Genomic DNA, 27,711 nt, shown 5'->3' with positions numbered 1-27,711 from the left:
AGTGAAACCAAAGCCAAACGAACAATAAATCCTAATGAAGAAAGTCAAATTTTAAAGCAAAATAAACTTCTGGCCATATGTTGCTAAACCTTTTTCAGTGGACGAAATGACAGATCTTCTTGTGCACTGAATAATCAGATAAAAAGGAAAGGACAAGATTAAAAGCCCCAGTGTATATTTGAATGATCACACTTCAGCAACCCAGTTGCCCAGTTCTGAATACTAGTCTAAATCCTTTTGGATTTCCTGGGTGGCTGAAAGCATGTAGGACACACCCCCAAAGCTTTGTATCATCTGCAAATCTTACAAGCTTGCTAATTGTCGTCTAATCTAAGTCATTGACGTAGATAAGAAACCTCAGGGGTCCAGTCCTGTGGCACCCCACTGAGTACATGGCCCCAGCTAGATGCTTCTCCTCTTACAAGTACTCTCTGCTTCCCATGTTGTAATTAGTTATGTATGTACGTCCTTCCATTCCAACTTTTGGATGTCTATGACATATGTTTGTTTTTTTAAATGTTTATTATTCTTATGATCATGGAGCAGCTTGATGCTAGGACCACATTATGACTTTAACAGCATGTTCCGAACAGCATGGGCCAGCCCTAACTCATATGATGTGTGAGGCCTCAATGTTCCCCCCCCCCCCCCCCCCCCATACTACGTTATTTCAGTAAAACATAACTGATACTGATCATGTGTTTAGTAAGCATGAGCATTTCTAGCAGGTGTTATGTGGTCCGGAAAATAGAGGATGTATACATGAAAAAAAAAAGAAAAAGAATGTTGTGAAATAGTGATGCAGATCAACGACACAGTACTGGAACTATGTGAGGGAGAAGATGACGTCAGCCATTAAAAAAATCAATCCACCGATATTTACTAGGGATTGCAAAACTCAACCCTCTAAAGAATTATGCAATAACCAGGCAGTTGCAAAATAGACACTTGACTTGTTAAACGTTCAATAGTGCTAAATTTAGAATTATAAGAAACGTAATAAATTCAAATGACAAAAACTTCGACTTGAAGTCTTTTTCAATGTTTAGAATTTTTTTAATGTCTTCAGCTCATAAATTCAATGACAAACATTTTGACAAAGTCAAGTGAAGACATTGAAAGAGATTTCTAGTCGTAGCATTAGTCGTTGAACATGTAATGTTTTATTAATTCTGAATTTGAAATAAAAAAAAAATAAAGAACTTTGCAAACAGTAAACTAGATAATATCAAGTTTAAAGCAGAATGTAAGTATACACAAACATATCAAGTTGGGTGAGGTTTTGGGCCTGTGGCAGGGACTGCATCCCACTACAGAGTTGTTATGGTTTGTTTGGTAATATTTTTTGGCAGGGATGGGGATAAAAACCCATAGCTGGAAGAGCATGTGGAATGTGGTCAGACTCAAATTGAATAATTGAGTGCCCAATTGAGTCTGACCACATGGATACAGGAGGAGCAGAGAGCATCTCCTTTGTTCTCCAGTGAGGACGAGTTTGTTTTGTCAAACTGAGAGGCTGCCAAATCCCTTACCCCAAAGGAACGAATCAATAATAGATACAAGTCAGGAAGGCGGGACATTGCCCAGCAGCCCTGGGCAATGTATTTATTATTATTTTTGTAGTAGAGTTTATTTATTTATTTTTTTTAATGGGAAAAGGGTAAAGTCAACGTGAATAGGTTAACCATTTCCACAGCTTTTCTGGTGTTTATTGGCTAGCCACTGGTTTAATTATTTTTGTATCAGGGGTGTTTTATCAGTTAAAACCGAAAATTAGAAGCCCTAATTTTTATATACATATACAGTGTATATATATATATATATATATATATATATATATATATATATATATATATGCAACATTTCTTTTTTTTTTTTGATGGTCAACAAGTCTACAACTTTTAATACACTGCAGTTTGTATCAGACGGTTGAATGAAAATAATATTAATAATGCGTTCCCACTTAAATATTTTTATTTCAAATTTTCCACACATATATTATTAATAGAGAGGTAAAAGCGAGCACAGGGAAGTTTACAGTACATTATAGTTCTCCAGCGCCATTCATTAAAAGCTAAGAAAGCGATTACATGTATGTCAGTGAGTGAAGGAAAGGAAAGGTTATTTTATTATTTTTGTGGCGTGGTTTTAGCCCAAACAGGGACCGTGTTAATTCAACCAATACATTGGTTATTCATCGCACCTGGCAACCTCTGTGTGCTGCTTTATCCTCCAAGTGCATGGGTCATTACAATATTTATATTATATATATACATATATATATATATATATATATATATATATATATATATATATATATATATATACACAGCCTGTTCCTCGCTTTGAGTTTTCTCTGCATTCCCCTGATCACATTAACTGATTTGCGCAGGGTCTGTGCCCCCAGATTCTACTGCACAGTTCAAAGTGCTGCATCTCTTTAGTAGCTGCCACTATTGCAAAGTTAACAATTCCTTTTCTTCCGTCTCCAATTACTATCTCGTTCTTGATCAGCCATTGTATTTGAAAAAAAATTAAAGCGTGTAACACCAATGACAAAAATACCCAACACGTCCGATATACAGTCACGTGGGATGTTGACTTTCAATCCACAGCCACTACAGAGCTTCACACAGCCTTTCACACAGTGACGGTATAGGCAATTCACACAGACCAAAATGCCACATCTGTGCCGGTTCTGAGCCATCATAACTTGTCTGTGTGAAAGGGATGTAGACTTCCACAACTCCTTTTCCCTACACAGTTTATTTCACGGTTTTCTTTTGTTTTGTTCAATTTTTCCATTTCAAACTGGTAAGCAAACTAGGGTAAAATTCATTGAATACGTCCCCCTCCCTCCCACAAAAAGCATTACAAAATAAAAATGGACTATGTCACCAGTGTCAAAACAGATGGTTTTGAAAGACTTGCATCAGTGGAGCAGCAGGGCTCTGTGAAACTGCACATGAGGGCAAGCCAATCAAAAGCAGCAGCTGTTACCACATTGTTATCAAGCGGGTCAGAAACACATGAATACAGATGTTACTTCATCTCCACACACATTTTACACCATAAAGTTCTCCACAAAGTTAGAAAGAGCCAGAAAACTGATCACATGTTAAACAGATTTACTAAAAATAACAATGCAGTGCTCCCTCATTATTTCACAATGTAGTGAGGTCGCAGTAAGGTCATGTGAAAAGTTTTTGTTCAATTTGTTCTATGCTGTACTTTACTGTATAAGGTCCCTTTTCATCAATTTCAGTGTTTTCAATTTTTCATTTTTTTATGAAAGATTGTTACAAAACAGGCTGAGCTTGCAACATGCAGGGCTGTCTTCACTTGTCTTTTTGTGTAAAACAGCACAGGTAGGTTTTTAAACAGGGCAGGCCTGTATATTTATTTTAAACATAAAACAAAATAAACAAAACAAAAACCTAACTCCTTCCAGGAGTGCTAACTAAAAATTTCCATTCTAAACTATACCAGACAGCTAAACTCTTTCCTGGTCACCAAAACCCAGATACAGTACTTTTATAACTGAAACAAAACACTGTACCTCCTCTTAGTTCCAACTCCCTGGTAGTCTCTCTCTAAATAGGGCTTTGGTTCTATGTTTTATAGGATGTGGCTCTTCCCAATTAACATCAATTATTCTATTACGGAAGAGCCACATGTTTCTGGTAGGGACAGGAATTAACCCCATCCCTGCCAACCACCACCAAAACACACACAAACACCCACACTATTTACAGGCAGAGTAAGGGGTCTGTCATGTAAAATGAGCAATGAAAGACTCCAAGCAGGTTCTAATATAGTTAATTGAAGCTGTTAATTAACTAATTTAGGACCTGGTTGGAATAAAGACCAGGACTGGAATAGATCTCGAGGGCCAGAGTTGAGTACCACTGCTCTAGTACAAACAATATGACTTATTTATTTTATTGTAAGGTTGACTAGTATTGGCAAGGGTGATTGGGAAATAAATAGTAACACCAAAAGTGTTTTTTTTTTAAGCAACTGTTGGCATTTACGTTATCTTTCCAAGGAAGTTCTGGTGAGTGGACAGCATCCATCCATTTCTACACACTTCTGCAAAACAATGTCCTCTTTCTAGCTTTCATATAGAAACAGCTTTGAATCATTTAGACCACAGTGGAGAGCTATTTTTACATTTTCTCTCTATACTAAACATATACCTCAAAAGATTGCATGGGCAGGATTTTCGAAAGGTCATAAATGCTAACTCCAGTGTTAATCAAGAAATCCGTATTGATTTTGGCATTTTCAAGAGGTTGTTATGCTTATTTTGTTATTAAATAATCGTCCAAATGTGATTTACGAAATTATGTTGATTTACGAAATTATGTTAATATCTTAACGAGCAGTGTTTCTTGTAACTATTTATTTTGTTTGCGTGGGAATTTAAAAGCAAATCCGTGTTAATTGTCATAATTTATCAGGAGTTAATTTGCATTTGGAAAAGGTGTATATATATATATATATACATGCATAATATAGCTAACAACTACAAACACAAATGGCACTTCAAAAGTATTTACTTATAGCTACAATTGTACATACTAAAATACAAACAAAAGCCAACGTAAGAAAATAAATTCCAACCAATATATAGATGGCTTACAGTATTGTTTTTTCTTTTTAATCAAAAAAAGAGTTGTATATAGTAAGCTGTGGCAAAATACCCCCCCCCCCCCCCTCCCTCCCCCCCCCCGTGATTGCTGAAACCGTGAGTGTTTGTTTTGTGTTTGTCTGTGTTAGTAATTGTTTGTCTGTTGATTATAAACTACTCCTAACATGCTCCGGAGCTGTAGCGTAAGCCAGCACCAACCCAGGCATCATCACTTTCACCCCTTCGTTCATGGAGGACTGTCTTGCACCACTAGCACTAATTTCACTCACTAAAAACTGTGTTTGTGTTCTGTGTTTAGTGTGGGTGTGTTAAAAGACTGGACTTTTGGTCACGGGTCAAACCCTGGGATTTACAAATACAAAGTGATACATGCCGCTGTATCACTCCAGCATGTATTATTTACAGGCGTTTGCCATAAGGCTCTGGACATTGTTAAAAACCACCCAGCGGGTATCTGTAATATATTAGTAAATAAACAGGGAGTGCAATTAACTCAGTGTGATAACTACGAGGGCCCAAAACAGATGCTTTATAGTCAGTAGATGGAAGTAATGCCAGTACTTTACATTTTCCTCCCTTCCTAAATTTCTGCATAGGGTAACAGCAGCAGTTTCTAAAATGAAATCATTCACATTTTCCAAATAAGTTAATGCAGAAGTGAGAGGAAGCCTCACATTTTTTGTACAGTAAGGAGGCAGCTGTGGGAAGCTGGACTCCAGAGGGTAAAGTTGCATGTGGAGAACAAGATGAAACTGTCTCTCTGCATGAGAACTGTTGTGCAAACCAGAATGGGACAATGCAGTGAGGAGTGATTCACATAATACTGATTGTGTTTGTCTGATGAAACTGACAGAGTGCTGAGTAACAATGAGTACCACAACATTCTGGCTCAGTTCAAGAAGGTCAGGATATCAGTTAATAATTACTATGTCATACGTACAGCTTTACTGTAATCTGATTACATTTTTTCAGTAACTTGTAACTGCAATGGTTCTTTTTTCAGAGAGGTAACAGAATGTGGTAACGGATGGGTGGAGCGAGAGACAGCAGGAGATGGGTGGATCGAGAGACAGCTGGAGATGGGTGGAGTGAGAGACAGCAGGAGATGGGTGGAACAAGAGACAGCAGGAGATGGGTGGAGCGAGAGACAGCAGGAGATGGGTGGAGCGAGAGACAGCAGGAGATGGGTGGAACGAGAGACAGCAGGAGATGGGTGGAATGAGAGACAGCAGGAGATGGGTGGAATGAGAGGCAGCTGGAGATGGGTGGAATGAGAGACAGCAGGAGATGGGTGGAGCGAGAGACAGCAGGAGATGGGTGGAACGAGAGACAGCAGGAGATGGGTAGAGTGAGAGACAGCAGGAGATGGGTGGAACGAGAGACAGCAGGAGATGGGTGGAGTGAGAGACAGCAGGAGATGGGTGGAGCGAGAGACAGCAGGAGATGGGTGGAACGAGAGACAGCAGGAGATGGGTGGAACGAGAGACTGCAAGAGATGGGTGGAGCGAGAGACAGCAGGAGATGGGTGGAGCGAGAGACAGCAGGAGATGGGTGGAGCTAAGGGACTCGAGGGCTAATAGTTCCTAAAGTGATGAGACAGATTCCACAGTGATGGAAAGGGAACTTGCAGAAGTAAGGAACTGCAGACTGTGCTTACCAAAACAACACAATATTTCACAATATTTTTTCAGTTTGAACCGTACTGTGGGCACCTGTTTGAGAAGCAGTATATTTTTTAATATTGTCTTGCACTTTTTTTAAGCTGGGTTGAACTGAAACACAGTTTAACGTCACATTTTGATACTGATTTATTTTCTTTACACCAGGTATGTATATTATTATTATTATTATTATTATTATTATTATTATTATTATTATTATTATTATTATTATTATTGGTAACACTTTATATTAAGTGTCTCTAATTACTGTGTATTTGCCCTTGTCGAAGTTACTAATGATCTATTAATTGTAGCAGACTCTGGTGCTTTGTCAATATTAATTCTTTTGGATCTTAGTGCTGCATTTGACACTGTAAATCATGAGATTCTTCTTGGCAGATTAGAGTGTTTATTTGGTATCTCGGGCACTGCTCTTAAATGGTTTAACTCTTATCTAACAGGACGACAGCAATTCATCTCCCTGGGTGGGTTTTGTTCTGAGGTTGTGTCAGTAACATCTGGTGTCCCACAAGGCTCTATCCTAGGCCCCCTGTTATTGAGTATTTATGTTTCCCCTCAGCCACATGTTAAGATCACATGACCTGAATTATCATTTTTACGCAGATGACAGTCAAATCTATATATATTCTAAACTTGATATTGATGCTGCTGCTTCTGTTCTTACTGTCTGTATCTCTGATATAAAAAGTTGGATGTTGCAAAATTTTTTACACCTAAATTGTAATAAGAGGTTATGCTGTTAGGTACTTCCCATCAGCTACGTACAACCAATGCTGGAAATTTGTCAGTTGATGGTACCATGCTTGAGTTCACATATAAAATGAAAAATTGGGGTATGATTTTTGATCCTGGATTAACCTTTGAACCGCATGTATTGAATACTGTCAAGGTTTCATTTTTTCACCTCAGAAATATAGCTAGTCTTCAACCTATGCTCTCTGTATCTGAAGCTGAAAAATTGGTTAATGTGTTTGTTTTCTCTAGGATTGATTATTGTAACGCCCTGCTCGCTGGTGTCTCTAATAGCATTCTCAACAAATTGCAATTTGTTCAAAATTCTGCAGCTAGAATTTTGTCTAGGTCACGCTCTGGGATCACATTACACCTGTGTTGGAGGCCTTGCATTGGCTGCCTGTTAGGTTTCCACTGATCTTAGACTGTTGTGTGTCCCTTCTGCTCGCCTGCACTCTATGGGCGACAGGGCCTTCTGTTGCTATGACCCAAAACTGTGGAACTCTAACGGAACAGATTACATCGTCACATCCCCTATTATACCTTCAGTCATGCCCCCTATGATAGCTAGTTCAATCATGTCTCCTCCAACCCATGACTGACACATCGTGTACCGCATTAGGGCGATGACTTCTGAAATTGTGACTCCGCCACCTTCCTGGATAGCCGGCTTCCAACTGACCCTGGAATGAACTGCCAAATCACCCCGTCCGAGGCACACTGTTCCTGCTACACAGTGCCCTCATAGGTCGGGAGGGAGATTATTGACTAGGATTCATTCGCTGTCTGTCACAACTCTGCTATAAATTTGATTTAATCTAGGCTGTAGATTAAACAATGCTTTGAAATATAAAAATTCCTAACACTCTCTCAAACTGTTGAGAAAAGAACTGTAACAAATCAAATGATCTTTAAAAAAGTGATCCTAAACAAAACTTTCCTTAAAATGGTATAAGAGATCTTTATTGTAGACTTTGTGTTCCATGTTTAGGTGCGGAGTCTCCTGGCCCTCACCACTCACCATGTGTACGGGAAGGTGTGCACGCTGCCTCGGGATCTCCCTCCTTCCTTTGGCTTTGGCCTGCATCCTAGCCAATGCTCTCCTTCTATTCCCAAACTTCGAATACCGTTACCTCATTGAGGGGAACGTCAGCAGGCATGCATCGGTTATGAGCGGACTATGGGGTGGGGGATTCATGGTAAGAAAAATACCCAAATTGCATTACAATATATTAATCTGTTTCATTAGTCAAGAAAATACTAATAATCCCATGCATTTTATCTGTCATGCACTTCCATAAGCAATGTCATTTTCATATGTGCAGTTTTGAAAGGAACATATTTTATAACAAACAGGCATCTTCCTCTAAAAAAATACAATTTTACCACACAGTCTGTTATGCTTGCACTTCCTAGGTCATTTTGCTTTTCTCCATTCCTCCCCCTGCTTTGCAGCCAGGTTCTGGTGAGGTGAACAGTTGAGCATTTAAAACTGTGTCGAAAAATAGCAAAAAAAAAGATTGCCACAATGAATAGCGGTATCAGTCTTGGCAGTCACCTTTACTAGTTACAAGATTAACTTCTGACCAACCTAATTTCCTTCTGTCCAAACGACTCCTGAAAGGGTACTGACAGTGAATTCCCACTTGGTACAGTTACAGTACCAAATATTGTAATAGTGACCTCTAGTGGATTAAAAAAAATGAATAAATGAATACAGATTTTAATGTATATGCACATCTTTTTTTTTTTTTTTTTTTTTTTTTTTTTTTAAGGTTTTTATTGCTGCAAAATCATTTATGTCCGCCAGTTCCAAGACAGGTTGCTGTGGATTCAGAACTGAAGTAAGAATTTATAATGAATTAATAATGTTGGCCTTTTTGTAAAGTTTTACAATAAAATATAATTATTTACAACTGTATGTAGTTTATAAATTAGAAAAAATGACACAACGCCTTCATGCACTGTTTAAATATGGGTTTACATATACTTCCTTAGTTTCACCTTCAAGTGCAGCTGACATTCCTGTTTGTTTATGTCGTCCCTTGTTGATATCTGCTTGGTTCTGCACCACTCTGTGCTTCACGCTGTGCCTCACTCTGTGCCTCACTCTGTGCCTCAGTATACTCCTGTTACTATTTGCAGCTGTAAGATGTCCTTTTCTATGAAAACCTCAATGGGACCAAACACAGTACTGCTGAAGCTTGCATTTACGAGCTCATCCTGAGCACTACCCTTGCTTGTCAGCCCTTCACCTCAATCCATGATGCTGCATTACAAGGGCACAGCATAAGCATTGTTCACTTAGTTGTTAACACTTTACATCAAGTGCCTCTAATTACTGTGTATTTACAGAGTAGCTACTTAGTAAATGCAAATGTACTTACACATAATTGAAATGTTATTATGCATAGTTTAGGATTGTGGATGACTTATTAAATGCTTTTGTGTCATTAATATATAATAATAAATGACAATTTCTTTAGGTAAATCAAATTGAATTATACTGTTTATTTCACAACACTCATTCAATCATTGCATGATTATAGACAATAGACAGTTATTGCAAACATTGCTTTAGACAAGAAATATTTGTGAGACTAGTTATACGATAACAGCGTTAGACTGATCAGATCTACCTGTACACTGGGAGTGTGCTCTCAAAGCAGCATTGGAGGTTCTCTTCCTGAGTTGTATTCCCTGAATAACTCACATATATGATGCCTACACTCCTTTTTTTATACCCACCAAACAACTCCACAGACATAACCCCAATGTATGTGTTCTAAATTGATTGGCTGATTGCTTCATGTGTAAATCAATTGTATCAGAAAATGAATAGGGCTAGGGTTAGGCAGGTTCAGGTTCGGGTTAGGTTTAGGGATAAGGTTATGGGTTATATCTTGCAAAAAGATTTAGACATTATGTACATTGTAACTATGCATAATAACGTTGTAATTGTGTACTTACTAAGTAACTGCTATGTAAATGCATAGTCATAGAGACACAAAAGTGTTAACATTTAGTTTACATTTTATATGGGATTGTGAATAATTGCTTGCTTGCTTCCCCAGATGCTGTGCTCAACCCTGTATTCTGCTGTGGCATTGACTGGTTCCACCCTGTGCTTCGGGATCTGCTGCACCGGGCTGGTAAAGGGGCCTCTCTGTGCGTACAAAGTGACCTTCAGTAACAGAAGCCAAGGACTGGAGTGGGGCTACCCTCTCGAGCAGTTCAGCACAAGGTACTGGATGAATTCATAGTTCAGCTGTGTTGCAAGGTGGAGGAACTATCTTATAAACACCACCCATAAAGATAAATCATTGTTGGTATGCAACCAAAAGTATATTTCTTGTTACTAATGCCCAGTAAATGAAATGGTCAAAGTTGACACTACAATGTTATCACCATTGTGTAATAGGTGCACAAATACAAATGCAGAAATGTACGTCTTTTCTTTTTTTTTTCTATAATGTAATAAATGTTTTTTTTCCGGCATAGACACAAAACAGTAATATATTTATTTTAATAGAGATATTTTAGCAACCCTCTAACTAAGAAAAACAGGGAAGTCATTTTCACATCCTGAGGGGGACCCTTATAAATGTTTCCCATTATAAAAGCACAGCTGAGTGTAATAAAGCATAGTGAAGCATTGTCTGCATTGTAAAGCCCAGAGAAGTATGGCAAAGCATATTAAAAAGCACATCAAAACCTTTGTCAAATATTGTAAATGCATAGTATAACCATTGGAAAAGCATGACATAAAAATGCGAAATTACCAATCAGATTTACTGCGGTAAACTTTTATAACGCTTAGAAAAGGTCAGTTGAACGTCCCCATTTGCCTGAGGCCAGTGCTGGCCAATCCGTGTGCTAAGTGTATCCCTTGTGGTTCCTTTGTTCAGGGAGGTGAACTATCTCTACAATCACACCTCGTGGTTCACTGTCTGTGTGGAGCCCCACAACGTGGTGCTCTGGAATGTGGTTCTCTTCTGCATCCTCCTGGCACTCAGTGGAGCTGAGGCCCTTCTCTGTGTCGTTCAGATTCTCAACGGCATCACTGGCTGTGTATTTGGTTCTGGTGTAAGAAACAACAAGGTAGGTTCCCTTCAGTGTCCTAGGCAATGGGGCTACACTGAAGGGTTACTTAGTATTATGTGTAATTATACATAATTTCAATGTTATGCATAGTTACAATGTGTTTAATGTGTACAATTGTGTACTTACATGTCGTTCAAAAAGATTTACATGGTTTATTACCCATGGTTTATTTGTTGTAAATCCATCATGTTGCCATTGCTGGTAATGCTGTGGTGTGCTAAGGTTTATTTCCAGGTATATTAAACACAACATTTTAATAGAAATCAGCAGCTTTAAAATTGGAAACATTATTTGCCTCTGACACACCATAATAATCGTTTATAATAGTTTATATACGTATTTACTTATTCATTAATCATGTAGTTACCATACTGTTTGAAAGTGCAGGATCCTTCATTACTTTCAATACTCAATGATAATATAAATTCTGAGGTAAAACTAAGATACGCCACCTTGCTTAGCAGATTCAGCGCTGTTTCATTTAGGGTTAAATATGCTTCCTATTCGATACATTGTAAATGTTATACAAAGGAATACTCACAACTATGGATGCTCTCTCTGTCTCTTTGGTTATATTGTGTCAATACCTGCATGAAAAAGTAAATGATCTGTATTCCTGTATTTTAGGTTGGACCAGTTTGAAGCAAGAAACCTGAAGCAAGAGAATGCGGTAACCTGCAGGTCAAGTTTGAGTTTTTTAAAACCATAACAGAAGCTATAAACTGCAAAGCCTCAGTCTGGAGTACTATGGAACTATGGCTTCGGTCACAACATGCTGTAATTGGAAGACATTTTCCTGAGTTCACTGCTATGGCAACAGTCTGATCTGAACATTCATCTTTCTTGGGTGGGGGGAAGCATGAGGGAAGCGGATTGTCCTGGAGGGGGGAAAAAAAGCCTGAGATGTTTTAGAACATAACAAAATAACATTCAGTCAATCGAATCTGGTTCCTTAGTAGCTGATTGATCTCAGACCTTTGTCAAGTCTGGTCTTAAAGGACCAAGTGATTCTGCCTCAACAACATGACTAGGTAACCTATTCCATTCTCTCCCATTCTCTGTGTGAAGAAGTGCCCACTTCCCTCTGTCCTAAGTCTATCTACAATTCATTTTCATCTGGGTCCTGGTTTCTGTACTGCGCTTAAAGTATTGGTTGATGAACTATGTCAACTTTTTTTCACATTTTAAGAACTTCAGTCGTGCCCCTCCACTCTAATCCTCTTTGTTCTAAACTAAATGGATTCAGTCCTTTCAGGCTATCATGGTAGCTCATTTGTTTAAACCTGGGATTTGTCAGTTTGCTCTTTGACTCTCTCCAGGGCTACAATGTATGTTTTGTGCTGTGATACAACCTTATGATAACCTCCTTGGATGTGTACTCTACACTTTTGGCTATGTACTCAGTTATTCTGTTTTCCTTTTTGAGTGCTTCCCCGCATGGTCTGGTTGCTGACGGATAAGCTAAGGGAATGACCCTGAACCAACACTAGGACACTTTATATCATATATTTTTTCATATGCATTACACTGTTTAGGATTGTAATATTACTTCTCAGTGAAGGGATTAGTGTAAAGCAATACAATACAAATGTGTATATTTTGTTTCACACAGACCTATATCAATATTATAGTGTTTGCTTCTAAGGTGTCCACCAGTGACGTTCTCTCTGTTTGGTGTGACTCTTTTTCTGTTTTTGTATTTTTCACATGAAAGAAGACAGGGTTTGTAATGAAACTTAACATTGTTCATGTCTGTATCTCCTGCCTTTTATTAACAGAATATTTTTATTCAGATCTACATACAACATACTCATTTTTTACAATCTGGTGTATTTAGGAGTTAAAATTGAGTAAAGTTATTCAGATTTGAACCTAGTTAATAGCAGAGAATCCAATTTAAACACAATGGTTTCCATTTTTTTGTGGTGGGCATTCATCCCTGGCTGAGATATCGCATTGCTAACTGTTTCATGGAGTTGTATTGAGATGTGAAATGGACACATACAGATTATAGCTTCTATACACAGCCTATGCATATCACCAGCTACAATCTGTTGGGACACACACTATACTTGTGTGTATCCTTTGTTTTAATTTTGAGTCATATTATATCAAATTAATATTTTACTTCTCATTAGTTATTGTAAAGTGTTACAATTTGGAATTCAAATGTTTCTGGAGATTAAGAAAGAATGATAATGTACAGACATTGGTTCACTAAAAATAATTAGTATTAATTTGTGCAGATAATGAAATATACAATTCAGTGGGAAATCATGTGTTTTTTTTTACATAGATATCTATTAACCCAATACTCAATGGCCAGAAGTGGGTAAAATGTCTGTACATCACTTTTGAATCTATTTTTTAAATAAACAATTAAAAAAATGCTTCTGGGCTGTTTTGATGTTATTTCTAAAAGCCCTTTGCATGTTCCTTTTGTAACCCACCTTTGGCTACATCTAATTCTAGGTTCGTATGAGCGGTTAGTATAACTAGAAATTAACAAAAGAATATTCAGTGTGTGTTTTTTCAAATAGCTGGCATACATTTATTAAGACAGAAAGGTGTACCATATAAACATATATTCAGTACCTCTTATCTAAAATAATTAGTTTGAAATAAGAAGTTCTAATTAAAACCAATGTCCTTGTTGGTGTGTATGTAGTGTGAGTCGATGTTCCTACCACTCTGTAGAACTTCGAGAAGAATGAAAACAGTCCTTTGAAATCCAAAAGAAAAAATCCAGGAAAAGGAAAAAAGTAAATTTCAGGGTAGAAATCTTCAGTGTATCTTCAATAAGGTAGGCTCGCCACTCCTTTGCAGGAGAATTCAACTCCAGAAAAAAAAACCCAACCAGGGTTTTTTTTCCCTTCTTTAAAAGAAAATCGTCATCGGTCTCTGGTCTAAAGACTTCTTGAATAAAGAGTGCAAAACTTTTCAGAGTGAGATAAACTTTAGTTAGTCCAGCAATCAAGAATCTCGAGTTCCCCATGCGACTTTCACCAGATGGACGATCTCATCTCCTTCTCAGGGTATCTAAAGTCAATCAAGGCGGTACTTCCTGTTAACACTCATTTCTTAATCCCATTGCCTTCTGTACACAAGAATTGTAACAGGGTTACACTTTCAACAACAGATCAAGGTTGAAACAGAGAAGAGGTACAGAACAGGTGGCTCTGTATTATCCCTGCAACACACCTCGAGAAAGACTCAGCAAACAGCTATGCCACCACACAATAATTCCGCAGTTTAGTGGGCTTCAGAGCTCTGTGACTCAGGTCCGATTTCTTGGGAATGTTGTTAATCAGTTCATAAAGGGTGAAAATACTGAACGAAATTTCCTCATAAGGCGACTTGGAGCCATTTTCAAAGAGGCAGGCAAAGGCCACAGCAGGGGGGTCATTGTGGGTCGCTTCTGTAGACGGCAGCTCCACATACGCCAGGTCTGAGTAGGCACTTGGGCCCTCGTAAATGACCCACGGCTCAGACCAGCTGTCTGGGTCCCTGGGAAAGGTGCTGAGGTAGATGCCCAGTTGGACACGGGCATTTGGGTCGCTGGGGTGGGAGTAAATAACCCAGGTTGGGGGCAGAAAGTTTGTACCGGGAAGGGGAGGTGTTCCGTTCTGAGATGGACGACATCCATGGATAGCACTCAACGAACGAACTGGACCATTTGGGGGATCTGCTGTTTGGGTGTCACCACACTCGAGAATGGGGGCCGGAAATCCAACTACACTTCCGTGACACCCGTGGGGCTGCTCCACCAGCTTCTGCACCAGCTGTCCCTCCAGAAACACAGCCCCATCATCCTTGCTGAGGGCCTGTACCCTGTAGCCCAAAGGACTCCTGGAATTGCAGTACAATGTATTAGTGCCGTCTTCCTCATCAACAGAGACAAGCTGGCACTCCACCGTCTCCAAGTTGGGCACGAACTCCCCGAATCGCCAACTCTTGCCATGGTTGTCGCTGTAGAAGGTGAAGGAGTGAGGGGTGGTGGTGCAGATCTTGCCGAAGCATTCTTTGCAGTCGATGTGGTAGGCATACGCTGGGATTAGGAGACGGCCAGATTTGAGCTGGATCCCATGACCTGGGCCCAGTGCAAATGTAGCCCATTCTGTGTGGAATGAAAAAAGAGGTCAGGGAGCAAGAATTGATAAGCATCCAGCACCAGTGGAATGGGGGTAGAACATTTGGTGCTTGCTCAAAACCTACAACAGCTTTTATGTCCACCTTGAATGAAAAACAAATGGTAGCAGTGTGTGGACCAATGAGTGGGGATTTTTTGGTAGCTAAATTTTGTTACCTCTATTAGAATGTGTAGTGCCCGGAGGATTATGAAAACAAAGGTTTAATTGGGAAACGAACAGGGGTGTGCCAAAACTCGTATTTTTTGAGTAATTACCTTTAAGAAATGTGAAATTTTCAGGCATTGATTAAATGGAATTAAATGTGTTAATTACTCAACAAAACACAGTGTGATTACCTCAGTTTCTGTTTTTTACACAATTATTGAGTATCAATTGATAACAATCTGACAGTGTTATTTACTGTAGAACCTGTCGTGATCAGACTAAAATTAATTTATATTTTCTAAGCGATTTTTTGTGTTATTTGATTATTTGTATTTCTTTTATCCTTTTGCTATGATATATACAGTATATATAGATTGTATAAGAAAATCAAACTTGAAGTTCAGGCTAAACAATTACCGAACAAACTGGTCACAATCACAGGATTGTTTAAAAAGAGCACAGAAAGTGGACAAACATCGTCAACATGTCTGAATTAGTGGAAGCCTGTGTGCAGCCTTTGACATTACATTACCAATGACATTACGTATGGGATATGCCTGCCCATTGGGTAGGTATTGCAGAGCTCTCTATACCAGAGCTGCCAATAGTCCCCTTCCTGGGATGATGCACTTGGTCCCGCCCACCGAGGGAATAAAACTATAATCCTGAGAAAGCCATTTCTCTTTTTCCTTCTCAAGATGGTACGGTAGGACCTCTTTGTTGAGCTGAGCGTATTGTTAGAAAAGAGCTCATCGAGTCGAATTGAGTCGATTGTATTTTCTTTGCATTCGTGCTGAAAGCTAGCTTGCCACTTTCCCAGAATCAACGACTTTGAAAAGACAGAGCCTTTTACCTTTCCGCTCTTTGTTATCTGTCTGTTGTGTGTGTGCGACTGCCTGTATAGTCACCCGCAAGTGGTTGTTTATTTCTTTCTGAGAGTACACAGTTCCTCCAAGGGGCTAGGCCTTGCCGCATCCCCGCTGTCGAGTAGACCTCGTCGGCTGCTTGGTGTGCACGGTGCTCAGTACGCAATGTGCATGCGGCGCACACGGTGCTTGGTGCCACTGCTACACTAGTGCACAGGCATACAGTGCTGCACGGTACGCGGTTCACGCGGTGCCCACAGTACTGTAGCAGAGGGTACCAAACACCACAGCATGGTGTTCGGTACCCTCTGCTACTGCGCTAGTGGGTGAGCGCACTGCGTCCAACTATTAATCAGTGCCTGAGCGCAATGCAAGCAGTGTTCAGTGCACAGCCCATGCACAACACCAGGCCCATGTCAGGCAAGAGAATAAACATACCCTCTCTTTCTCCAGTCCATTCGGCTGGGCGACTGGTTCATCACCGTGGACTTACTTTCACTTTCCTATTCGTCCAGAGCACAGGAAGTATCTCCACTTCTCATTTCAAGGAAGCACTTACGAATTTGCTATGCTGCCATTCGGCCTCTCCCTAGCTCCTCATACATTTTCAAAGTACATGGACACCATCCTGGCCCCCCTGTGGCTGCAGGGGATCAGAGTAATAAACTATCTCAACGACTGGTTGATCTGTTCCCAGTCGTAAGTGGGAGCAGTGGCCCACACGGCGGTCGTGACAGAGCATCTGGTGAGGCTGGGCCTCACCATCAAAGATGCAAAGAGGCAGTGCACAACGTACTTGGGGCTCCGGCTGGACTCCAGTACAATGCGCGCATACCTGTCAGATGACAAAGTTGCAGCTATTCAGGTTTGCCTACCTGAGATGCTACATGCATAGGACAAGACCAGCTCTTCGTCTGTCATGGGACATGGACCCTAGGACAGCCCCTCTCTAAGCAGTGTCTGTCACATTGGATTGTGGACACAGTCTCGACCTCCATCTAGTAGGGTAGCCGCACACTCCACTAAAGGGTGCATACCTTCTCAAGGTTCTACCTCCTTAATGTGGTAGACCCAGCCCTGCCTTGAGGGTGTAAGTTCACACCGTTAACCCCTGGGTTAGACAGTGCTAGTGCGTCCCTCATATGCTGCTGTTCTTTCTCCCTCGTGACGGCTCTGGGATACATTATCCCAAACGTAATGTCATTGGTGGTCATCTTCGAATTGAAAGGGAACGTTAGGTTACCTACCGTAAACCCTGGTTCCCTGAAAGAGAAAACGACCAACAACCATGAGGTTGCATCGGTCGCCCTCACGGGTTTGATGGAAAAAGAGAAATGGCTTCCTTGGGATGACAGTTTTATTCCCTCGGTGGGCGGAATCAAGTGCATCATCCCAGGAAGGGGCCTATTGGCAGCTCTGGTATAGAGAGCTCAGCGATACCTACCCAATGGGCAAACATATCCCATACGTAATGTCACTGGTGGTCGTCTTCTCTTTCAGGGAACCAGGGTTACAGTAGGTAACCTAACATTATATAGTCACTATGTACTTGTGATATTTAAGTAGGTTATGCTTAAACTAACTTTAAAATATACAAAGTAAATTGTAAATGTTCAATAAATGAATGTACACAGAATGAGAGTTGAGGTTCAGTCATAAATACAAGCAATCAAACGTCATCTAATGTAAAAAAAAGTGACGTTTGCCAACTTTTGATTAATATTGCAAAATAAATCAGAAGGAGAGCAAGTTGAACAAACAAATATGTATTTGATTTGCAGCGTTAAACATAAATGTTTCATCAACAATTACTTTCTCTGCTTTTATTTTGTCCTTAATGTTTCATTGAAGTCAATGTTCTTGCTGAATTAGCACCAAAAAGCCTTTCGTAATTCCCCACCACTTCTTCTGCTAATACATTTAGCTCCTTGTCTGTTAACTTCAGATTCCTCAATCGGTCCTCCTTGGTCGCTGTCACTGTGACAAACTCAGAACCATACTTACATTTTCTTTCGAGTGCCCTTATATATACACTATAATACAAGTGCGTGGAAACCTCATGCATAATGTTGAATTCTGCGTGCTGAATTCCGTGCATTGTGACAACTTGCAAATGAATCATTTAGCACACCTTATTAATGATATCATTATATTAGTGAATAGAGCAGCCACACCTTTCTTTTAGCGTGCAGTATGGGGTTCCCTTACCACGCAATACTTCTGGTAACTTATCGCCACTTAGTGCATGAGGCCCTTAGTGCGGAAGTGAATTGCTATTGATTAATACTCAGTTTTAAAAGTAAAGGAAGGGTGGATTTTCTTGTTTTTAAATCAACACATTAATAAATAGGCGTGTTTTCATTTATTTAATACCTACCAACAAATTCTTCTTTAAGGTAATATGACCATCAGGAGATCCCTATAAATGAAAGCCGAGTTTACTGAGACCGTGTTATAATCTTTTTGTATTTATTCTGCATCAATTCACTATTTAAAAACACATGTAATAATACACTACAAATGAAATAGCTTTCTTTCAAACTGTTCAGTAGTACATTGGCCCACACATATTATAGTCTTTTATGTTTCATTTGATTGACGTAAAATTTCAACTTTGAGTAGAACACATGCTGGGGTCTATTTGATTATAAACTGTTATATACAAAAATGTTAACAAAGTGGTTCTTTTCTACTAATGGCTCATACCATTGTAGCTGCCTTTGCATTTCCAATGCCCTTGATGAAGAACCATTACCATTGAAAGTCCTTTACAGTACACCCAAGCCGGACACACCTACCCTTGATGGAGTCTCTGATGGTTCTGTCAGTGAGGTCGGTGACTGGGCTCCAGGTGCGGCCGTGGTCGGGGCTGGAGATGTAGCAGAGCCGTGTGACGTTCTTCCCTGTGATGAGCTGGAACGACTCGGGGATGTTTCCCAGCACCGCGATGAAGAACAGAAAGACAGTGCCGGTGAACTCATCAAAGACTGGGCAGGGGTTCATCGACCTGTGATTCTTCAGGTAAGCAGGGTACAGGGCTCTCATGTCCTCCCACTGACAATAAAAGGTACAGCATAGGGGGCAATATAGTGACAGGCTTTCATGCCTTTCACCTCTGGACACACTTATTTCACATAATCTATGGTAGCACTTTGGATTATAGTCATGAATAGACATGTAATTACATTGTAACACCCTGGTAACTACCAATGGTTCCTGATATTATACAGTAATTACATGGAGCTATCTGATATACAGTAAATACATGACACTTTCTTTTTTTCATGTAATTACACATTTACTGTATTACACCAGGGACTAAAGAGCAAGAACTATTGGTAGTGTTGAACACCGATTTACAGATAAAGACTTCCACTGAATAACAGTAATGTCTGGATGTCTATAGGCTTACTGGCCATTCTCGAGCTTCATTGCACATATGCTTTAGACGACAGGCTTTATAAAGTTTATTGCAGTATACTCTTAATGGTTGTAACTGCCTGGTTCTAAACAAATCAAATCAGACAAGGGTTCAACTGTTATGCAGTGAGTGTGTCATCTAATAATTTCTTATATTTTGCTAATTAAGTGGCAACACCATCTGCCAATGCATGATGTCCCTCTCTCACCTCCACATAGTTCCGGTAGAAGGTGCCTCTCCGGAGCACCAGCAGGTTGGCCTCTGCATCGTTGGGGCTCAGCCGCTCTTCAGAGAAGGCCAGGAAGGTGGTGGAGCTGGGAATGTACAGCAGGGCAGGAATCCTGAATGTGACGCCATTGGCTTCCCTTCTGAACAACACCGTCCGACCAGGGAAATACTGAGGTCCCATTCCACCTGGATGAAAACAGATCTAGTCTTATACAGCCTTACTTAACATGACAATAGCCAGCCCAAGATTAAAGCATGGGGGGGGGGGGGGGGGGGGGGGGAGAACTTGTGTGTTAAGTTGTTTACATCATTAAACTCAAGTTACATCTAAACAGCAGCTGGGTGTCTGGAATATCCCAGCTATCTTCTTAACTAATGTAGTCTACCTGTTTTTATTTAGTCTTTTTTAGGTTTCATTCATTACATCCAATGGCCTCAGTGTAACTCACAGACAGGTCTTCTTCTAAGTACAGCTGGTCCACCAGTATGTAACACACAGCAATGTGATATTTCTGACATCCACTGGGTGCAGAGTGGTGCAGAGGGACTGAAGAAGACAGGTCTGAGAGCTCTGAAGTCACCAGCATGAAATAATTGAAATATCCAAACGAGAAGAATACTTTAGTTAACAGTGATTTTTCTTCACCAAGTTGCTTTTTAAGGGAAAAACTAAAGGGAATTTAAATATATATTTTTTATTAATTTATATTCAATTATAATTGGTTCTTTGCTTACTTTTTACAGATATGCATTTTTTGGTATCTTTTAATGGAAATCCTGGTACCGAATTACCTGTGCTGCAGATCACATGATCTGTTGTATTTATACCACCAAAGTAGATCCCTACAACATAGCAATGGCTCTTACCATTGCTTTGCCATTAAAGATAATTTCTAAGGGTTTGAGTTTGATCAGCACCTAGTGACAGTAATATAACATCTTTATATTGAACGGGACCCTGCAGCCTGTATCGTGAGTTTGTTTAATGTCCCTCAATATGATATACGTAGGCAGTTTCTTATGCAGCTGTTCAAGAAGAGAATACATTGCATCCTACTTTCAGCATTCTTTTAAATGTCAACTAATTGAAATGTCTATTGTCTATTGAAGTGTCCTATCATGTATAGTGTATATTAACCACTACTGGTGTGCTCAATGCTCTTCAGTGCAATGGACAGTGGAGCTATGCTAATGGAGAATGGTTTATTGTATGGGTGGCAGAGTCTCTCACAAGATGACCACAGTGTTGTTTCTGTATTGCTGCCATCCATTACAAGAGGGCTTTCTTTGTAAATTGTTTAACAGATGATCTTTAGATTACCACTACATGTATTGCAATGGCTTTTTAATGTTCAAGCAAGTGTGGTTATGATACTGTGAAATCTGAAATAACTGTCACAAAATGGAATTCAATATATGCTTCATCAAATTGCTCATTCGCTGGGTTTACTGGCAGGTGAGATGAGCCAGGTGATTATTAAGAAAGGTTTTACTGTAAATTAAAATGCAACAACTTCCTGTCATGTAACACTTTACCAGCGTTGGAGGAATTGCATGCCCACAACAGATTCATTTTAAAATGTACTGTATTGTTCTTTTGGGGTAGGTATGGAGCAAGTCAAGTTAACAGGGCTTAGAATTCTGTGACTTCTACTTCAATTTTCAGCCGGCCAATGAAACACTGTGTTTTGTTTCCTGCTACTTTACAGGTATTTAAAATAGATTGTATGTACCAGTCCCCAGTCAAGTAAAATGAATTGATACATCTTACAGAGAAACTCAAAACACTGCTCAGGTGAGTTTTTCTATTATTTATTTGTTTGCTTGTGTGTTTTATTTTAAACGTTTTTCTTTACATTACCTCACTGTGCAGTCAAACCTCTGTGATCCAAACTTTTAGGACCAGTTGTAAAATCTAATTGTTTGAATAACTGAATTGCATAATGATCTAAATTATTTATATGAATTGAGGGATGTCTTAGAAAACCTTGATATCCAACAACTTCAAGAAACCTTACTGTACCTGCTACTCAGGTAATAGTTTACATGTGATTATACCATGCTTATACATTTACTTTGCTTTACCATTCTTTAGTCAAGCGCCAGAGCCAACTGTGGCCTGTAACAATCTTATAAGTGACCCCACAGTGGAACCACAATTATTTAGAAATTATTTTCAAATGTTTATTTTAGTATTTCTAAATTCAGCACTGTTGAGTGTTTGAAAGTTATTGATGAACCACAAATATTAAAATTAATATTAGGATATGTGTTAGCAGACTAAATAATATAATACAGTACCGGCATCCCAAACATATCAAACAAAGTCCAATTCCTTGTTGGAATTTGTAGGTAGCTATTACTTATTAAATATAAAATGTAATTTAATTTGCCTTAATATTTCTTATTTCCACTTATATTGTGTCCCTAATGAGATAGTTATAACACTGTAATAACGTAGTACCATATTACACATTAATAACATAGTAACACACTGCACTGTAATAACACAGTGACATATGACACTGTAATAACATATTAACATATTACACTGTAATAACACAGTAACAGTCATGATGGCGTAGCTACAATCTAAACTGTTAAATTACAACGGCTTACAAATTGTTAGCAGTTAGTGGTTTTTGTGATTGCACTGTATTTACACATGTAGCTGTATATTTACAACATAGTTAAAATGTGACTTCACAAGTGTGATTAATTACGCCCTTAAATAAAATCAGTATCAGACTGCAAAATGTCTATACAGTCCTTAAGCACAATCATTGAAATAATACTCTCTGTATAACAGATGTTATTCAAAGTATCGGTCGCACTGACAAACCTGCACATTAGTTAGTAAAGTCTTAGAAACAAGAATCTAAGCAGAAACAGCAACAGAGGATTACACAGAACACACACACTGGGATATTTAACAGGTATGAAATGAAATATAAGGGTCATGTACATGATGTAAAGTATCCCTTTAAAACCACTCACAGCCCCTTTCCATTTGATCTGAACATATCCCTTCTTCTAGGACCAGCTCTTTAAAGAGCTCTCTGCTCTAGTCAGTGTCCAGTACAATGGGACTGTAGGACCTGATCAAGCTTCAAAGTGTTAAAAATGCACTTACCGTATATTTCTCAGGAGCAAGAGAGTGAGTTTGCTGCTGTTGCTGCAGCGTGTCCCTGTCTGGTTTGCATGTATAAAGCTGCTTTTATGAGGGGTCCCTGCATTTGCTGTGCAGGGCTGCGTCACATTCTGCCCATTAGAGTCAGGAGTTCAGTGACCCAGAAATGACACCGACTCATCATTATAGCTGCTCTGGTTGAATCAGCACAACAGAGCCATTGTGTCAAGTAATTATACACACTCACAAAATGAGTGCATTTAGCTATGTGTTGAAAGGCACCCCCTTTTACTGTCATGTTTAAATTGAGCTCTAATAGAAATTTTACTCTCCATGATTCCTAGCTGCTGAAATATTAGACTAAGGTAATGCGTCCTTTTTTAATACAGTCAAAAACAATACCTTTCAAAATCCTTATAAAAGTGTAGTATGGTAAACTATGGTGGTAAATGCATAGTATAAGCACATAACTGGTTGAATGAGCAAAATGACAGTAGTGGTTAGGGCTCCGGACTCTTCACCGGAGGTTCGTGGGTTCAGTCCCAGGTGGGGGGACACTGCTGCTGTACCCTTGAGCAAAGTACTTTACCTAGATAGCTCCAGTAAAAAAAAAAAACTGTATAAATGGGTAATTGTATGTAAAAAAAAAAATGTAATTGTATGTAAAAATAAAGTGATATCTTGTAACTATTGCAAGTCACCCTGGATAAGGGCGTCTGCTAAGAAATAAAATAATAATAATTTGCACAGTATTTTTTTGGTGCCATATCTACAAGTGAAGAAATAAGCCACAGTGCAAGTAGGTTGTTCTGAAGGTTTTTTTTTTTTTACAATCAAATGAATATCCAGCTTTGCTAGCACTGAAATATTGGAAATGTATTTCATATGTTGCATATGTGATATGTGACAGGATGGCAAAGACTATGAGAGTAACTTACTTTTAAGAGCTGGGGCGCGCATTTATTAAACAAACAGAAATCCAGTGGACAGACAAAACACAGCTCACAGAGCCAAAATAAAAAGGTTCAACAAAACAAGCCACAAACACAAAACCAAAAGAAGATCCTCACCCATGTAAACTATACCGGTGAGCTGGAGATCTATACAGGAGCGTGCGTCTGTCCGTCCATCTGTCCATCTGTCTGTCTGTCCGTTCATCTATCCATCTGTCCGTCTGTCTGTCTGTCTGTCTGTCTGTCTGTCTGTCTGTCTCTCTCTCTCTCTCTCTCTCTCTCTCTCTCTCTCTCTCTCTCTCTCTCTTCTCTCTCTCTCTCTCTCTCTCTCTCTCTCTCTCTCTCTCTCACTCTCCCCCTCTGACTGCTGCCCTCAATGGGTCTTTTAGCTCTCTTTTATATCATGTGGCTGTTCCCAATCAGCACCAATTTACACGCAGGGTTCTGCCCTGCCACAGTACAGACCAAAATGATCCATTCATGATACTGGTAGTACAGCACCGCAATGTTCCACATGAGAATTCACAACTGAAAGGGCATATTAGGATAGCATGTAACTGGCGACATCACTAAGGCCCACCCAGCTTTTCATGGTATGCATGATGACAAAAGAGCCTTGTACTTTAACGAGACAGTCGTGTAGGACAAAATGTAACTTCTGAAGTAGTGGTGGGGTGCATAATACTTTAACTACAAGCTCTTCTATATGTTAATGAACAATGCTAATAGAAAAAAGTTTTTGTTTGTTTGTTTGTTTGTTTAGTAATAAAAATAAACCTCAGATAAAGTTCTAATAAAAGATAACAGTAATGTAAAAACATTCCTCAATATGGTAATTGCATACACATTGGAAATGCATTCAGAAGCCAAAATCCAATTCAACACTTCCAATTCAACTTAAAAGCGATGTAGTCCTAAACGTTACCACAAGAGGGCAGTGAACTTGTTCAGTGACCAGGCTTTCCATGCAATCCAGTTTTATTCACTAGAATCATGGGAATGGTAAAAGTCACTTTTCTTTTAACCAGATTTTTAAAAATCTCATTCAGGGACATGGGTGCTTTTTTAATATTTCTTGGCCTGTGTTATAAAAATGTGGATTTCAATTACAGTACATCTGCTGTATTTTCTGACCTCACCAGAGCCTTTGACAGTTCCACATAAAGTCATTTTTATCAAAACTTTCTAAATCCGGGTTGGGGGAAGGCATTTTGGGTTGGTTTTCTTCTTACCTTATGGGGCGTTGGCAAAGCATTGCTGTCCAGAGACAACTTTCTTCTAAGCTACCAGTGATATCTGGTGTTCCTCAAGGGTCTGTTTTACGGTTTAATTGGTATATTAATTATTTTCAGAAAATAACAGTATTATTATGTTTATAGATGACATTACCTTTTGTAAAACCATTATAAATCCAGTAACAGATGCAATAGCCATTCAACCTGATAGCAATCTAGTTTATGATTGGTTTAGAATGAATTTCTTGAAACCCAAAAGTTCCAAAATGTTTATTGCTTACATCTTTACAAGAGTAACTGTTTTTTCTGGAATCATAGGTCATGGGTGCCTTTCCCTCGCTTTGACAGGGGTCAGCTCAACGCTGGTGCAAGTTGCATCCACAGTCCAGTGTTCAGGCGCGTAGCATCCATTGAGGCGGCCGCCTCGGTAAAAATCGGCTCAATTTTGTTAATTGTGAAGACGAAAAAAAAGATGAGAAAAACCAAAACGTACCCCCTTTATTTTTTTAAGAGTGTAAAATTGAGATATATATAATATTATTTTTAATTTCTTCACATTACTGTGATCTCACAGACAGTGGGGTATGTCAAATTCGTGCAACAAAGACGTTTCTCATTAGTCAGTTTCCCAAGTTACTCTGTACTCTGGTTTACAGAGCAGTACTAACATGAAACGGAGAAAAAAACAATCAATTACACATTTCTTTCTAAAGAAGCCAACGCTTGGTAAGAATCAATGTTAAGTCATTTATGTTGTTGTTTTCCCCCTGCGCAATGTGATGTTTAGCTGCAATACGTTTTGATAAATCCTTTTTTTATGTAGAATGTTTTAACACCAGCACAGCAAAAATCCAAGTACCTGTTTTTATGATGACATTAAATGTGTAGCTAAACGGGGATAGCTGGCTGTATGGTGTTTTTTTTTCTCGTCACTTTAACTGGACAGTCAGCTCGTCCAAGTATCACCCTACCTGCAATAGCATAGCGTTTTATTATATCATAGTGGTTGTGTATTTGCATCTATTGACCCAGCCTGTTAGCTAGGCAGCACTAGGACCTCTGCGACCGGTTTCCCCTGCCTGAAGTACTGTACTACTTCCTATCATCGATTTATATTGAGAAAAGAATATTAGAATTGAGTGAGAAACTGTGTAAACCTTCAAAGGAGATCTAGCATTTAGAGGTGGGAACATCGCATTATTATTATTATTATTATTATTATTATTATTATTATTATTATTATTATTATTATTGTTGTTGTTGTTGTTGTTATTTTTGGTGAATACCTTGTCAAAGTACAAATATTGTACACAAACAGCACCAGTCCCAGTGTCAGCACCAGTCCCAGCAGTGTCAGCACCAGTCCCAGTGTCAGCACCAGTCCCAGCAGTGTCAGCACCAGTCACAGTGTCAGCACCAGTCCCAGTGTCAGCACCAGTCCCAGCAGTGTCAGCACCAGTCCCAGCAGTGTCAGCACCAGTCCCAGCAGTGTCAGCACCCGTCCCAGTGTCAGCACCAGTCCCAGCAGTGTCAGCACCAGTCACAGTGTCAGCACCAGTCACAGTGTCAGCACCAGTCCCAGTAGAGTCAGCACCAGTCAGTGTCAGCACCAGTCACAGTGTCAGCACCAGTCCCAGCAGTGTCAGCACCAGTCACAGTGTCAGCACCAGTCACAGTGTCAGCACCAGTCCCAGTAGAGTCAGCACCAGTCAGTGTCAGCACCAGTCACAGTGTCAGCACCAGTCACAGTGTCAGCACCAGTCACAGCAGTATCAGCACCAGTCTTACCAGTCAGCAGCAGTTACCAGTCCCAGCAGTGTAAGGCAACTTAAGTAGCAGTGAACCAAATGCAAGTCAATAAAGGTATGAACACATCTACTTATTAATACTGATGTTATATTCTCGTCCTTTTAAAATAACATATTTCTGACAGTGTGAATATGGTCATTTTAGGTTGCTGTGGTTTTGCTGGGAGACAATTAGTTTTAATCTTTGAAATAATATGGGTCATCAAATTTTAACATTAACACCATCATCCAAGGGACTTAATATTGCTTTGCAGTTTGCATGAACAGTCTCCAGGCTTTATAAGATGATTACTTTTACCTTTGTAACACGAACAGGATCTGCAAGCGGTTTGTTCAACTTTTTATTTATTTATTTATATTTTTTTGCCTCAGTAAAAATCTAATCCTAGCTACGCCCCTGGTGTTGTACCTGATCTCTGCAACCAGGGAAGGCAGGTTTGAATGCTGAGCGATTCACGTGCACAGCCACATGATGGTTCAGCCGCACATTCCTAGCTGCAACAGGATAAAACACTGAGAGACAAAGGATAATTTGTTACAATATTATATCTGTCAACACAATCTGAACTCTGAAAAAAAGTAGAACGATAAAGGTTTAATTAA

The 27,711-nt window shown here is 39.4% G+C and overlaps 2 protein-coding genes across 2 annotated transcripts; one reads left to right on the top strand and one right to left on the bottom strand.

The window, feature by feature from the left end:
* Positions 1–6,281: 6,281 nt before the first annotated feature.
* LOC117417378 (transmembrane 4 L6 family member 5-like) lies at positions 6,282–12,699 on the top strand. The gene is made up of 6 exons (XM_034029506.2): positions 6,282–6,480; positions 8,060–8,267; positions 8,844–8,912; positions 10,143–10,312; positions 10,977–11,169; positions 11,800–12,699. The coding sequence occupies exons 2-6, from the start codon at positions 8,091–8,093 to the stop codon at positions 11,812–11,814; spliced, it is 624 nt and encodes a 207-aa protein (XP_033885397.1). The 5' UTR covers positions 6,282–6,480; positions 8,060–8,090; the 3' UTR covers positions 11,815–12,699.
* A 116-nt stretch (positions 12,700–12,815) lies between these two features.
* neu4 (sialidase 4) lies at positions 12,816–23,188 on the bottom strand. Its single transcript, XM_034028158.3, has 4 exons — positions 23,116–23,188; positions 19,963–20,168; positions 19,132–19,387; positions 12,816–15,289 (listed from the first exon to the last, which is right to left on the bottom strand). The coding sequence occupies exons 2-4, from the start codon at positions 20,161–20,163 to the stop codon at positions 14,397–14,399; spliced, it is 1,350 nt and encodes a 449-aa protein (XP_033884049.3). The 5' UTR covers positions 20,164–20,168; positions 23,116–23,188; the 3' UTR covers positions 12,816–14,396.
* Between the last annotated feature and the right edge of the window lie 4,523 nt (positions 23,189–27,711).

Source organism: Acipenser ruthenus, chromosome 12, assembly GCF_902713425.1.
Source record: "Acipenser ruthenus chromosome 12, fAciRut3.2 maternal haplotype, whole genome shotgun sequence".
Taxonomy (NCBI): Eukaryota; Metazoa; Chordata; class Actinopteri; order Acipenseriformes; family Acipenseridae; genus Acipenser; species Acipenser ruthenus.
The sequence above is the reverse complement of the archived record's forward strand: the minus strand, read 5'-3'. Positions and strand labels throughout refer to the sequence as shown.

What these genes read in the sequence shown, in the direction of transcription:
- neu4 (XM_034028158.3), bottom strand. Translation starts at nt 20,163, where the DNA reads ATGGGACCTCAGTATTTCCCTGGTCGGACGGTGTTGTTCAGAAGGGAA. An exon ending in TCTACCGGAACTATGTGGAG is followed by an intron (nt 19,388 to 19,962) that starts GTGAGAGAGGGA and finishes TTTTATTGTCAG; the next exon opens with TGGGAGGACATGAGAGCCCT. An exon ending in CATCAGAGACTCCATCAAGG is followed by an intron (nt 15,290 to 19,131) that starts GTAGGTGTGTCC and finishes CATTCCACACAG; the next exon opens with AATGGGCTACATTTGCACTG.
- LOC117417378 (XM_034029506.2), top strand. Translation starts at nt 8,091, where the DNA reads ATGTGTACGGGAAGGTGTGCACGCTGCCTCGGGATCTCCCTCCTTCCT. An exon ending in TATGGGGTGGGGGATTCATG is followed by an intron (nt 8,268 to 8,843) that starts GTAAGAAAAATA and finishes TTTTTTTTTAAG; the next exon opens with GTTTTTATTGCTGCAAAATC. An exon ending in GCTGTGGATTCAGAACTGAA is followed by an intron (nt 8,913 to 10,142) that starts GTAAGAATTTAT and finishes TTGCTTCCCCAG; the next exon opens with ATGCTGTGCTCAACCCTGTA.